The following is a 15076-nucleotide window of genomic DNA, read 5'->3' as shown; positions in this document are numbered from 1 at the left end:
ATCCAATACTGTTATGATTGTACAGAATGTGGTTATCCACTACTGTCATGGCTGTAGAGAATGTGGTTATCCACTACTCTGATTGCTGTAGAAAATGTGGATATCCACTACTGTCATGGTTGTAGAGAATGTGGTTATCCACTGCTGTGATGGCTGTAGAGAATGTGGTTATCCACTGCTGTTTTGTGTGTAGAGAATGCGGATATTTAATACTGTTATGATTGTAGAGAATGTGGATATCAACTACTGTCATGGCTGTAGAGAATGTGGATATCTACTACTGTCATGGCTGTAGAGAATGTGGTTATCCACTACTGTCATGACTGTAGAGAATGTGGATATCCACTTCTGTCATGGCTGTAGAGAATGTGATTATCCACTGCTGTGATGGCTGTAGAGAATGTTGATATCTACTAATGTCATGACTTTAGAGAATGTGGATATCCACTATTGTTAGGTCTGTTGAGAGAACGTGATTATCCAATACTGTTATGACTGTAGAAAATGCGGATATCCAATACTGTTATGATTGTAGAGAATGTGGATATCCACTACTGTCATGGCTGTTGAGAATGTGGGTATCCACTTGAATTAGGTGTGTCAATAGAATGTGGTTATCCACTACTGTCATGGCTGTAGAGGCAACGTGATTATCCATTACTGTTATGACTGTACAGTATGTGGTTATCCACCACTGTCATGGCTGTAGAGAATCTGGATATCCACTACTGTCATGGATGTAGAGAATGTAGATATCTATTACTGTCAGAGCTGTAGAGAATGTGGTTATCCACTATTGTCATGGTTGTAGGTAATGTGTATATCCACTACTGTCATGGTATTAGAGAATGTGGTCATCCACTACTGTTATGGCTGTAGAGAATGTGGATATCTACTACTGTCATGACTGTAGAGAATGTGGATATCTACTATTGTTAGGTCTGTCGAGAGAACGTTGTTATCCAATACTGTTATGACTGTAGAGAATGCGGATGTTTAATACTGTTATGATTGTAGAGAATGTGGATATCTACTACTGTCATGGCTGTAGAGAATGTGGTTATCCACTACTTTCATGGCTGTAGAGAATGTGGTTATCCACTGCTGTGATGGCTGTAGAGAATGTGGTCATCCAGTTTTGTCATCGCTGTAGAGAATGTGGATATCTACTACTGTCATGACTGTAGAGAATGTGGATATCCACTATTGTTAGGTCTGTCGAGAGAACGTGATTATCCAATACTGTTTTGTCTGTAGAGAATGCGGATATTTAATACTGTTATGATTGTAGAGAATGTGGATATCCACTACTGTCATGGCTGTAGAGAATGTGGATATATATACTACTGTCATGGCTGTAGAGAATGTGGTTATCCACTACTGTCATGGCTGTAGAGAATGTGGATATGCACTACTGTCATGGCTGTAGAGAATGTGGATATCCACTATTGTCATGGCTGTAGAAAATGTGGTTATCCACTACTGTTATGGCTGTAGAGAAAGTGTTTATCCACTATTGTGATGGTTGTAGTGAATGTTGTTATCTACTAGTGTTATGGCTGTAGAGAAAGTGGTTATCCACTACTGTCATGGTTGTAGTGAATGTGGTTATCCACTGCTGTTATGGCTGTTGCACACGCAGTTCAAGATTTTTATTGGGCCAGAAATGTTAAAGGTAATTTTAAGTTATTTTTTAAGCTAAAATCAAAAGTTTGAAAAACGGATGACAGCCTGTGGCAGAAAAAATGTCACGAAGGAAACAAATTGTCAAAAATATCTGGATATAGACTAAGCACTTTGTAAACGGTCACGATTCGTGAACCAAACCCATCCGGATATGTCTACATAAGCTCAACAAATTGCACGTTAACCTATGCGAATCTCATGAACACCGTTAAATTAATTGAAGTTTACAATAGGGGGTTTAGGAAAGTATACACCTATTTCGATTTGTTAGCAGGAAGAAACTCCATACAGATATCCCTACGATAGTTAGAGATATACAGGGAATGGACAAAAACGTACCTCCTCCTGAAAATATTGTTAATTTGTTATATATTGTATTAGGTAACAGAAAAATATGTAAAACTATATGTTTTTATAACGTTCTTGACGAGATCTTTTCAAATAGAAGATGCTTTCTTTTTTTATTAGTAAAATAAAATATCTAAATATTTCGTTTCTAATTTTAAAAATCAGGTTAGGTAAATTGTTTTTTCAACAGAAATGCCCCTCACTGGCTCGTGAGTGGCCTTTTAAAAACTCTTTTGTTCAACGATCGTGATAAACCTGTATGTGTCATCAGTAGCCTGCTGGTGCACTAGCGTCTATCTACGGCTATTAACAGGATGCATGCTTCACTAATTTGCTGATGTGTTAATGCTTGATTCCAGTACTCAGAGAAAATACTCATTGTATCACCTCGCTAATTTTCTACATCATGCAAAAACATGCATTACAAAATTAACAATGATCGTAATTTAAAATGATCCCCCTGTAAGTCACGTTGATTTGTGGAGAAAGAATTTACGGTTCATGACCCTTATCGCAAAATCACACCCATTATTTTGGTGTCAAGGGTGCGGTATGAGATTGATGATCAAATTCTAATTCTTGACCAGAAAAGAGCTGTTGTTGAATACCTCACTTCCTCTGAGTTTATAAGTCAGAAATAAAGTAGGCTTTACACTTTATTATCCAACAACTAAATAAAAAGGTCTTTTTCCTGTAATTTACTCTTGAAATGCCGAAACGTTTGGCATCAGGACGAAAGTTAATAAGTGGTTTTCATTACATATATATATTTTTTTTAATTTCGCGCACGAGGGCTATTTGCGCTAGCTGTCCCTAATTTAGTAGTATAAGATGAAAAATAAAAATTTGGTTTATTTTGACCAGAGAGAAGGCAGCTAGCTAGTCATCACCACCCATCGCGAACTCTTTGGCTACTCTTTTACGAACGAATAGTGGGTTTGACCGTCACATTATAACGCCCCCACGGCTGAAAGGGCGAGCATGTTTGGTGCGACTAGTATTTGAGCCCGCGACTCTCAGATTATGAATTGAACGCCTTAACCCACCTGGCCATTTCATTACATAAAGTTCGCGCTAAAGAACTATTAATTTATAAAATATCTTTTATCACCTGCTAGTTTTAATTATCGAAGGTTTGTTTGCTTAGAACTAAGCACAACTATCTACAATGGGCTATCTTGGCTCTGCCCACCACGGGCATTGAAACGCAGTTTCTCTCAGTTTTTAATCCCGCAGACATACCGCTGTGTCACTGGAAGGTTCGAAGAAGTTGCAAAAAAAGTTGAAGAAAGAAATATGTCTGAATTATATTACTAAGACGTATTAAGTTGCAAAATATAAGTATTTTAAAGGACATAAACCGCCCCCAAAACGTAAAGAAACATATATAAAACCAAATCAGGAAATATAACAACAACAAAAGGTTTTGAGAAAGAAATTAATGTAAGAAACAGAAAAGACCAATCATTACATTCAATGAAGAAAACAACTTAGAAATTGAAACGAAGGCTATTTCTCTGTGTTTTTGGGCAAAGTTTCACGGATTTATTCCGCGTTGCTCATTACGGATATAAAACGTGACTTTTGAGATGAAAGTCTCAAGCTTGTCACAGAGCCGTAAGTGGGGGTTGGCGCAAAGCTACACAATGAGCAATCTGCACTATGTCTACCTCTGGGAATTGAGCTCCAAATTATAGTGTTATAAATTCATAAAGTTACTGTTGTTTTCGACTGTGATGCCACATCTGCCTTTGAAATTTGGTTCTGTCTTATAAAACGAACAACTTAGATCTCAAAGTCCATTGAGCTCAAAAATGAATGTTGGCGGAGAAAAAGACAATTCTGATTTGATGCAGAGATATAAACTTGGTGACGTAAATCTTTATTTCAGCTAACAATACGAACTTTTAACTTATTAATTTGAAACAGCCATTGCAGGCCAACCAGTTCAAGTAGAAGGTTGCCCTTGAAGAAATTGTACAAACGAAACGTTGAACGATGCAAATAATATAAATTGTAGTTATGTTAGTTTTTCATGTTATCATATGTCTTCGATACTCCAATCAACACCTCGTAATATTAGTTTATATATGGTGTTGCTAGTGGGCTTTGTAAACAGTTTCGTTCATGGTCATCTATAATTTAAATGTTCTTTGCTGCTTTCTCAGTGCAAAGCCACACAATGAGCTTTCTGCACTCTGTCAACTAGTAAGAATCGAACCACAGATTTTAGTGTAGCTAGTCTAAAAATTTTAGTGCTGACTAACTGAGTAACTTAAAAGTACTATATCTCTATTTATGGCAAAGCTACTAAGACTATCCGCCGCCTCCCTAATTTTAAATTATTGATCAGATGGAAGCAATCATCCAGCAGCATTCTCGCCTAACGGTTACCATTAAATTAAAAAGCGATATTGACTGTCGCATGTATAACAAACGTGTTTTGTGCCAGTATTTCCTGGCTTGAGCCTTGGATTTTCTGGAACGCAGCCCGGTACAATAATCCCAAGACAACTTCTGGCACTCATAATACATTACTTCAGCATTACCATCGCTTTATCTCGGAACTTACATAATAATAATACTAATGATATATTTATTTTATCTTTCTCACAGCAAATCAAGTATAGAGTTACTTCGCCGATTATATAGGTCTCTAGTTGTCTCATCCTTGCATAAATTTTGCATCATTGCTTAAACATTGTAATAAATATAATATAGTTCATGTTATGTCTTTAATATTTTAATTTTGAATATTCAGTTGAGGGAACTTTAACTTAAAAAAAGTGTAACATACTGACTTGGTTTGTTGGTAAACATAACTACACAATGTGTTGTGCCTATTAGCCGAATTGAAACCAGAGTTTTAGCAGGTTGTGTAATTAGATTTTAAGACAAAATTCGAACTGTAAAGTTTAATAGTAAGGCTTACTACAGTCAGTGTCGGGATTGAGTGTTTTGTAGTAACATTCCTTTGGAAGAAACGAAACATTCAATTGCAAATTATTTTAAATAAAAATTCATATGAGATGTTAAGTTATTTTTCACCGAGGGTACCAAGTTAGTTCAACGTATAAATTACTGCTTATATAGGTTTAGAATAAAAATTGACAATCATAACCTTGAGCTGACTTCTTTAAAAAATCTACGATTATATATATTTCTGAAGGACATTTTACATACAGTACGTAATTTTGAATGGTGAATTTTAATGAAAAGGAAAGCAAGAGTGTTTGGCTATTCGATCTTTTATTAGATGATTCTTAAGACAAACTCCACTCTCTGAATGCTAATATAATATTTAAACTATAGAGGGCGTACTGGTAGACATATAGCTCTATAAATAGTGACGTTGTAGTATGCGTGTTTCCGAATAGAAACCATATACTAAGATGAAGAAGTTTCAGGAGTATTAAGTTTATTCAGCCTTAGTGTTTTATTATGTTTGCGAGAAGAACTCACCCTGAGCTTTCAAAGCACAATTAAAATGTTATTAAAGTGTGGTCGTTAATATTTCTTCGTTATTTGTCAAATTAACGCTTGTTTACACCAATAGATAAATTTACTTAAGTGCAGCGGATTTAAATCTATCCAAATCAAACAACAGTAAAATTGCTACCTTTGCATACGTGGCGTAAAAGAAAGCAAAGTTTGGAGTCTGTTTAGAGAATTCAACAGTTATGTTATGCTAACATTTAGTGCACGGTATTTTCAGCACTGCAAGTAGTGAATGACGAAACAGTGAAAATAATGCTGTTAGTCCTAATATTCATGACGTTTTTGCCTCTGCTGTATGCTGCTGTACGCGTTCCAGAAACAGGAAAATCAACAGAAACATGTAAGGCATGTTGGTGTGAAAAGCTGCCAGACAGCTTGGACTGTCAACGGTTTGATCAACTAGACGCCTTTCCCTACCTTTCACCTGAGACAGCAGGATTAATAAAAGAAATGTAAGCTAAATCTCTTTCTTTAATTGCTCTCTGATTAACTTATTATCTTTCATAGTCCTGAGAAATAATTATTTCGTAGTATGACTTTAGAAAATGTAAAATTTACTAATTATTTTTACAAAGACCACCATTAAGAGCTAAAGCATGAATCGCTACATTATCTTTTCAGATTTTTACCTTCAAGAACAGTAATACATATTTTTTGAAGCTTAATTCTCGCTAATCGCTCAAACTGAAGTTAATGGATAGAGTATAAACGATAATACACACTTTCAAGTTTAAATATATCTGTTGTATTATCCCTGTTTAGCTCTATTTCCTTATAAGACATGTTCTGTTTTTTTCTTTTCTACCAAAGTCTGCTCGTCAAGAGAATGATTGTTATTCTGTTCTAACATAAAACTCTCTGATATGAAACAGATATCCTATGCGTTTTTTTCTCAACGTCAGGGAACTTATCGAACGAACAGCTTAGAGATAAAATCTTATTTTGTTACACAGAAGGAAAACTGTCTTGTACAAAACCCAGCAGACTCTTAGCTTAAACTACCATCCATTAATATAACACAAGTAAAGAAGAAACTTTGAAAAAAAAAAGGAAGTAAATGTATGGATAGCTAATACCAATCTTTCAAATACAGACGAAATATTAGGGATGACATTTACATAATAACACAGGCACACAATGTTAACAGACAAAAATAGGATAAATTAAACTTAATTGTGATTGAATAGTTATATATAAATCGCTAAATGTTAATCCTTCCCAGTGTGCGTGTATGTGTGTGTGGAAAAATTACGTAAAAAAACCTGTTTTGTAAAAAGGGTGGACAAAACAGCATATAGGTTTAGGCTAAAAAGTTGATTACTTGTATGTTTTTACCTTAATTTCCTTTACAAGATGAGTTCATACAGATAAAATACCCTAAATAAAAAGCAGTATCGGTGACTTAGCATTAAATATCCCGGTTTACAACGTTAAAGATTCGGTTTCGGTACCTATGGAGAGCAGAACATATACAGACAGAAATAAAAACCTTTTTTTTTCAGTTTGTTATAAACGGATAGTCATTTCGATACAATTCCTCCCCTCTAGTCCAGTGTTGGTTTGGTAGTTGGTTGTTTAGCGCAAGCTGCATACACACGCACCACTGTTGCGTTACGGGGAACTGAGTCCCTGAATTAGCAATATAGGACTAACATTTTCTGTTGAGACACTGGAGGACATTGGTAGTGGAGAAAATTGTATATTAAAAATGTGAAATTTAATGTTTACGCCTCCAAGTGGCACAGCGGTAAGTCTATGGACTTATAATAAAAGAACCAGGCTTCGATATTTGTAACGAACATAGCACAGATAGTCCAATGTGTAGTTTTAACAGCAAACAAACAAACAAAAAAGAATGTTTGTGTAGAATACGGAGGAATGTTATACGTGTTTTAAGGATTCTGTAGCATTTTATTTTTCTACTATCATTCAAAAATATTTCTAGCCTTCAAACAGAAAATGATAATCTCTCAGTGAATTAGGATTAAGTTTATTGACAACGCTAAAATCCGGAATCGTTTCGTCGTGGTGGACGGAGAGCAGATAGCATTCCTGCTCAATTGCGGCCCGGCATGGCCAGGTGGTCAGGGCGTTCAACTCGTAAGTTAATGGTCGCTGGTTCTAATCTACGTTACACGAAACATTCTCGCCCTTTCAGCCGTGGAAAAGTTATAATGTGACGGTGAATCCCTCTATTCGTTGGTGAAAGAGTAGCCTAAGAGTTGGCGGTGGGCGATGATGATTAGCTGCCTTCACTCTAGCCTTACACTGTTAAATTAGATAGTCCTCGTGTAGCTTGGCGCGAAATTCAAAAATGAAGAAACAAACAACTTACTTCTGTTAAAGAAAAACAAACAAAAATCGAGAATAGGTAAAAAAAACAACAACATTAAATTAACTGAAAATCTAGAAGGGCATATCAAGGGCCTCGAGAAACAAAGAATAAATAAAATATTCACGATTTATTGAAAATAGGTACTTTAACACAGTTTTACTTTATAAGAAAATATAAATGTTATTTTTTTCAGTGCAAACCTACTCAATGGGTTATCTGCACTCTGCCCACCGCGGTGAATCAAACTCCGGGTTTTTGTGTTGCAACTCTCTTTAAAATTACCGTTGACCAAGCAGTGAGGACATAAATTATAAAACTTTCAATAATGTATGCATTCATCAAATATATTTTTGTTTTTTAAACTGAAGTGAACGATTTCGTGATACTCTTGTACGCTCAGTTCCGGAGTTCTTTAAGTGCTACACTTTCTGTGCTAGTGAAAATATGTTTATTTATGAAGTGAAATGTGTTAAAACCTCGTAGGAAAAGACATTATGTTAACGATTATCATTAAAAAAAGACAGAAAACTTGTAACATAAAAATATTTTACAAATATTAAAAACTCAAACAAAAACTAACTGAGGACTGTTATGTCAGTTCTTACCGGCATGGCCAAGCGCGTTAAGGCGTGCGACTCGTAATCTGACGGTCGCGGGTTCGCATCCTCGTCGCGCCAAACATGCTCGCCCTTTCAGCTGTGGGGACGTTATAATGTTACGGTCAATCCCACTATTCGTTGGTAAAAGAGTAGCCCAAGAGTTGGCGGTGAGTGGTGATGACTAGCTGCCTTCCCTCTAGTCTTACACTACTAAATTAGGGACGGCTAGCACAGATAGCCCTCGAGTAGCTTTGTGCAAATTTCAAAAAAACAAACAAACAAACATAAGCAGTGTTAATGAGCGAGGTTTAACATACAATTATTCGCTGAATATGATTTTTCTTTATACTTCGGATTGATTATACTTTAAAATAACGATATTAAATATTTCCTGCTTATCTTGAAACTACTTCGTTTCTTGCCCGATGTCCCGAATATCCGTCTCAAGCTACAGAACTTGACAAACCTATCGCAATTAATTTGCATTTGTTTTTAAGAAAATGTTTTAAGCAAACCAAATTTGGTTTGTTTTGAATTTTGCGCAAAGCTACACGAAGGCTATCTGCGCTAGTCATCCCTAATTTAGCAGTGTAAGACTAGAGGGAAGGCAGCTAGTTATCACCACTCACCGCCAACTCTTGGGCTACTCTTTTACCAGCGAATAGTGGGATTGAATGCCATTCTACTGCGGCCTCACAACTTAACGGGCAATCATGTTTGGTTTGACGGGGATTTGAATCCACGACTCTCAGATTACGAGTCGAGTACCCTAACCATCTAGCCATGTCGGGCAAGCAAACCAGAGATCCGTTGGAGTTATACTGGGAAACTTATTAAGTTTGTCATAAAATAAAACTGATGTGAATTCAGTTTCCTCATCCGCGTGTTCTTTATGAAAAACAACAAAAAACAAACAAACTATAAAACAAAATCAACAATGGTGCCGAGATGTAGCTAGAAGCTGGTTGTTTGTTATCTTGTTGTGATTCCAGAGATATCTATCTTCATTGTAATTGCTTTTTGGGTAGGAAATCTCTCCTTTGTAACTGTTGACATCATTCTGCAGGTAAAGATATTCCTTGGGAGGTAAGCTAGGGGATTGTTTTGGAATTCGTTGCTTCATTAAAATCCCTCCTGCAGATGTTGTGTTAATTAATTATGAGGGTTTAATAATTTTGAGAAAAAGTTGTAATAAAAATCATTCGTCATAAGTCAGCCGATGACGCATTGCACTTCAAATGATTGTTAGTTCTCCCTACATCTAATACATGGATGCTGAATATGTCGCTCTTGGTGCCACAACCTGCATCCGCAACGGCACACCAGTGCAGTAACAAAGGCGAAACGTTCTCAACAACTATACGAGTCTGTTTAGTATGCCCGGCATGGCCAGGTAGTTAAGATATACAACTCGTAATCCTAGGATCGCAGGTTCGAATCCCTGTCATACCAAACATGCTCGCCCTTTCAGCCGCGGGGGCGTTATAATGTGACGGTCAATCCCACTACTTGTTGGTGAAAGAGTAGCCCAAGAGTTGGCGGTGGGTGGTGATGACTAGCCTTACAGTGCTAAATTAGGGGCGGCTAGCGCAGATAGCCCTCTTGTGTTTTTGCGTGAAATTCAAAACCAAACCAAACCAAACCTGGTTATATCGCGCCAAACATGCTCGCCCTCCCAGCCGTGGGGGCGTTATAATGTGACGGTCAATCCCACTATTCGTTGGTAAAAGAGTAGCCCAAGAGCTGGCGGTGAATGGTGATGACTAGCTGCCTTCCCTCTGGTCTTACAATGCAAACTTAGGGACGGCTAGCACAGATAGCCTTCGAGTAGCTTTGTGCGAAATTCAAGAACAAAACAAACAAACCGGGTTAGTATTTCAGCTAACTAAATTTTTTTGAGAACCCTAATTTTGCTTTTTTATATTGAAGTATTAAACGCATTAAGTAAAAAAAAATCTATCATTGGCGTAAACCTAATTTGATTCCTAAGGCCTGCTGTTGTTCGGAATTACGGTTACCAACTAACATAATATCAATTTGGTAAGCTAATGTTGGTTATAAGTTTTATACTATCTGTTTATCCTCTTTATTCTAAACAGAGCATATACGAAACAGATATATAACATCATTATTAATGGTTTATTACAAAATTTTCAAATAAGAATACTTATTTTCTTCCTGATGTGCCAACATAACAACTCAATTAAAGACATATCCTTTCCGAGATACATAAGTTTGAAACATGGTTGCTTAACAAACTTTTTCAGACAATTTATCTCGAATCCTGTATGAATTTAACATGACCAATAAATATTCTGTAAGAAATTTTCGAATAAAGTATACTGATGAATGATTTTGTTTGTTTCTTTTTGAATTTCGCGCAAAGCTACACAAGGGCTATCTGCGCTAGCTGTCCCTAATTTAGTAGTGTAAGACTACAGGGAAGGTAGCTAGTTATTATCATTCACCACCAACTCTTGGGCTACGTTTTACCATCGAAAAGTGGGATTGACCGATGAACAACGGATTGCTTAAAAAATTTTCAAATAGAATACTCAGGTAGCTGTTAACTACAGGCCCGTAGGTGAAACAGTGTGCTTTTTTTTTGTTTTAGTTATTCATATAGTTTTGAATATTTTGCTATGATTTTATTATTTTTCGTTTTTAAAAGTTTTTTCTTTCTTTAAGATTATAATCTTTTCTCAATTTTATTCTGTTTTTTTATATTATTCTTTATTTATTTCTACCGGAGTGAAAACTCGTAATTTTTTTTCTTTTAACACATCAGACACATGGCTTGTTAGTCGTATATTTTACTGTATTTGTTCACATATTAGAATGGAAAACATACGATCTTAATTTCAGTTGTCAGTAATACATAGTTCAAAGATTTATTGCATAGGAAAATCCAAGGGAACGCTCTAACATTAATATATATTGATATACTGTTACGTAACTGAATGGAGGGGCTGGACGAATTGTGTTTTTTTTTTATAGCAAACCCACGGGAGATCTGCTGTGCCCACATAGGGGAATCGAACAGCTGATTTTAACATCATAAATCCGAGGACTTAGCCCTTTTCCAGCGGGGGACGGGTTGGAGGAGATATCATTATTTTGGAAAATATAAGTAATAAGTGTTTTACCATAAAGCTACAGAAAATACGTTGTATATTATCTGTTGTACTTTGAAAAACAGCAGTTCATTGGTTGAAAACTTTTTTATATTTATACGGCTCTCTCACTTAGTTCATTAGCTTTTTGCTACCCCCGTGGCATAGCTCTATGTCTGCGGATATACAACGCTAAAAACCGGGTTTCGATACCAGCTATGGGCAGAACACAGATAGCCCATTGTGTAGCTCTGTTCTTAACTACAAACCAACCAACAAGCTTTTCAATTTCAGTTTCTTGTAACTTTGATATTAAACAGAGTATATATCGTAAGTAGATATGTTTTTAATTAGGGATTGCTAAAATTGCGTATGGTTTTATGGCTTATTGAAGGTGTCATCTGTGATTCACCAACATCAGTTGCAAAATTTTAATGTCATGATCCACATATACTGCCATATGTTTGACAGGTTGTGGTATTTATAAAGTCTAGTTTTTATGATGCATATTTCATTTCGCGTTTGGATTGATTTTCAGGGATTTTCCTTATTGTTCTAAATGAAGCTCTTAAAATAGACATTTTTTTTTAGAAATACATTTGTTGTTGTTTTTTTGAATTTCTCGCAAAGCCACTTAAGGGCTATCTGCGCTAGCCGTCTCTAATTTAGCAGTGTAAGACTAGAGGGAAAGAAGCTAGTCATCACCACTCACAGTCGACTCTTGGGCTACTCTTTTACCGACGAATAGTGAGATTGACCGTCACAATATAACGCCCCCACGGCTGAAAGGGTGAGCATGTTTGGGGTGACGGGGATTCGAAGCTGCGACCGTTGGATTACGAGTCAAACGCCTTAACACACCTGGCTATGCCGGGCCTTAGAAATTCATAAGTAACAATAATCCATGAAATCAAAGTTACCATGATAACTCAATTGGAAAGTCGATATTTATAATCAACAACAGTTTCGTGTGTGATGAAATAAGGACTTTTTCTAATTACGCTGTCTATATAGGCTTATGTAACCTTACCTCATAAGCTTCTGTGTTTCTGTATCTTGTTACAACAACGTTACTGTTAAAAATACGTGATAAAATGAAAATGTCAAACTTTCTAAACGAACAGTGCGATTAACAAAAGTTCGTTTTTTGTTCTTTACTGCAAATAAAACAAAAAAATCCAGTTTCAAAATATTTAAGAGCTGTCATACTAAAGTTTAAGCCCTCTAGTAGCACAGAAGTATGTATGTCTGCAGATGTATACTGTATATTTTGATAGTTTATCGTAGATAGTGTAAGTTGGTAAGTTGCGATAATTATCTAGGTCCGCTACTTACTCTGGAGAAAACTATTGCTCTAGTGCTTAATTTGTTCTTAAAAAAAACAACAGTTTCGACCCCTTGTCATGTGCAAGGGAAACTTTTCGAAACAGAGTCTTCAATGGCTAACTTAATGTACAGCTAAAGACATATCAATTCTTCCCGTGTCAGATACTGCACTAGCCATTTCCAAGGTTGGTTTTCAGTTCACTATGAATGTTTCTTAAATTTTAATTTTGATCTAATTGGGAATGACCAGTGAAGTCACTACACTCGCGGTGTATATGTGTGTATGAGTGTATATATATATATACGTTGGTTATAACCAAAAACAGGCCGAAACAAAAATAAAATGAAAAACGCTGCACTAATCCCAGGGTGCAAGCTACATATTTTTTTTTTTTTTTTGAAATTCGCACAAAGCTACTCGAGGGCTATCTGTGCTAGCCGTCCCTAATTTAGAAGTGTAAGACTAGAGGGAAGGCAGCTAGTCATCACCACCCACCGCCAACTCTTTGGCTACTCTTTTGCCAACGAATAGTGGGATTGACCGTCACATTATAACGCCCCCACGGCTGGGAGGGCGAGCATGTTTGGCGCGACTCGGGCGCGAACCCGCGACCCTCAGATTACGAAGCGCACGCCTTAACGCGCTAGGCCATGCCAGGCCGTGCAAGCTACAATGTAGGATATAAAATGTACCCTAGATTTTGGAGGTGACTGATTAAGTAGGACTCGCATTACGGTGGGGATACACCGTCTGTCAATCTTAACCTCCATTCGCCAGTCTCACATAAAGAAATAAAATAAAGTAAATAATAATAATATTAAGATAAATAATATATTCAACACTTCTCTGATTATATTTTTCTAACTGCACTTGTTAAACTGTCACATCCCGTGCATTGTATAACTAAACACTTTGACTTTTACTTTATAAGTTAAATGACGAACAAAGGGTGCTTGTGTTGTAGTTATAAACTTGTCATTCATTAAAAAAATCATATTCTTAGATGCAAGCAATTTGACTTTCACAATATCCTATTCTGTATAACTCATTCTACTTTGGTTCAACTGTATCTCTTTGGTAATTTCAACCAAACTTCTTACAAGATCAGATATAATATTTATATTGTTACACAACTAAAGCAGGTTATGCAGTCGATTTTTTTTTTCGTGGAGTTTGTTCAGTGCTTTAAAAGTTTAAAGAGAGATGGAAATCATAAACAACTATTGAAAAATGTTATATAAATATATATTTTGCTCAACAAGTAAGCCTTTGGTACAGCCAAATTAAGAAAACACGTGTTTCAGTAAACAATGTATCTTAATACACTGTTATATCTCATAATTTTATCTTTTTGCTCAAACCACAGCACGGTCAGGTGGTTAAGGCACTCGACTCGTGTCGTGGGTTCGAATCCCCGTCACACCAAACACACTCCCACCATTCGTTGGTAAAAGAGTAGCCCAAGAGTTGGTGGTGATGACTAGCTGCCTTCCATCTAATCGTACATTACTAAATTAGGGACGGCTAGCGCAGATAGCTTTCGTGTAGCTTTGCGCGTAATTTAAAACAAACAATCTTAAGCCAGTCTTCTATCTGAAAATAAAGAACTTGAAAAAAATTGCGAAGTAAAAAAAATTCTTAACGTGTAATTAAAAATCAAAAACTGGTTTTAAGAAAAGTGAAAACAAGTGTTATTTTTTCTTAGGATACTGTACAAGATTTAAAAAGGATATATTTTATATTAAGAATTAGATACATTTCATTTCAGAAGAAACTTTCAAGGCGATAGTTACGGAGCTTTTTGGTTTTATATCATCATGTTTAATCGCCATGTAGCGTATGAAGCTGATACCAGGATTATTACTCTGAATTTATTGCAAACCATGAAGAGTTGCATATGGTCTTTAGGTATTTTTAGCAAACAAGCTTTAAATCAGGGACGATTTTATTTGTCGTTTTTATTAAAAAGATAAAAACAAAAACTTCATAGATTAAGATGTTTGTCTCAGGAGGTTATCATAGAAAATCCCGTTTTAACTTTCAGTCGACATTAAAATCTTTTTTTTTCAAATTTGTTTAACATAATTATGAAGAGTAACTAGACGGCCATTTTAGTTTTTAGTTTATATTTTAATGTTTTCCAAAATGGTCTTACCTTATAAAAAGCCCT

At 36.0% G+C, this 15076-nt stretch overlaps 1 protein-coding gene across 1 annotated transcript in view; it reads left to right on the top strand.

The window, feature by feature from the left end:
* The first annotated feature begins 5427 nt into the window (after window positions 1-5427).
* Window positions 5428-15076, top strand: part of LOC143238980 (NT-3 growth factor receptor-like) — a 72100-nt gene continuing 62451 nt past the window's right edge. Inside the window, exon 1 of the mRNA XM_076479669.1 lies at window positions 5428-5984. Within this exon, the coding sequence (XP_076335784.1) occupies window positions 5785-5984 (200 nt within the window). The 5' untranslated portion in view covers window positions 5428-5784. The remainder of the gene's footprint in view (window positions 5985-15076) is intronic.

The sequence above is a fragment of the Tachypleus tridentatus genome, chromosome 13 (assembly GCF_004210375.1).
Source record: "Tachypleus tridentatus isolate NWPU-2018 chromosome 13, ASM421037v1, whole genome shotgun sequence".
NCBI classification, from domain to species: domain Eukaryota; kingdom Metazoa; phylum Arthropoda; class Merostomata; order Xiphosura; family Limulidae; genus Tachypleus; species Tachypleus tridentatus.
Note: the sequence above shows the minus strand (reverse complement) of the source record. Positions and strands in the feature narration are given on the sequence as shown.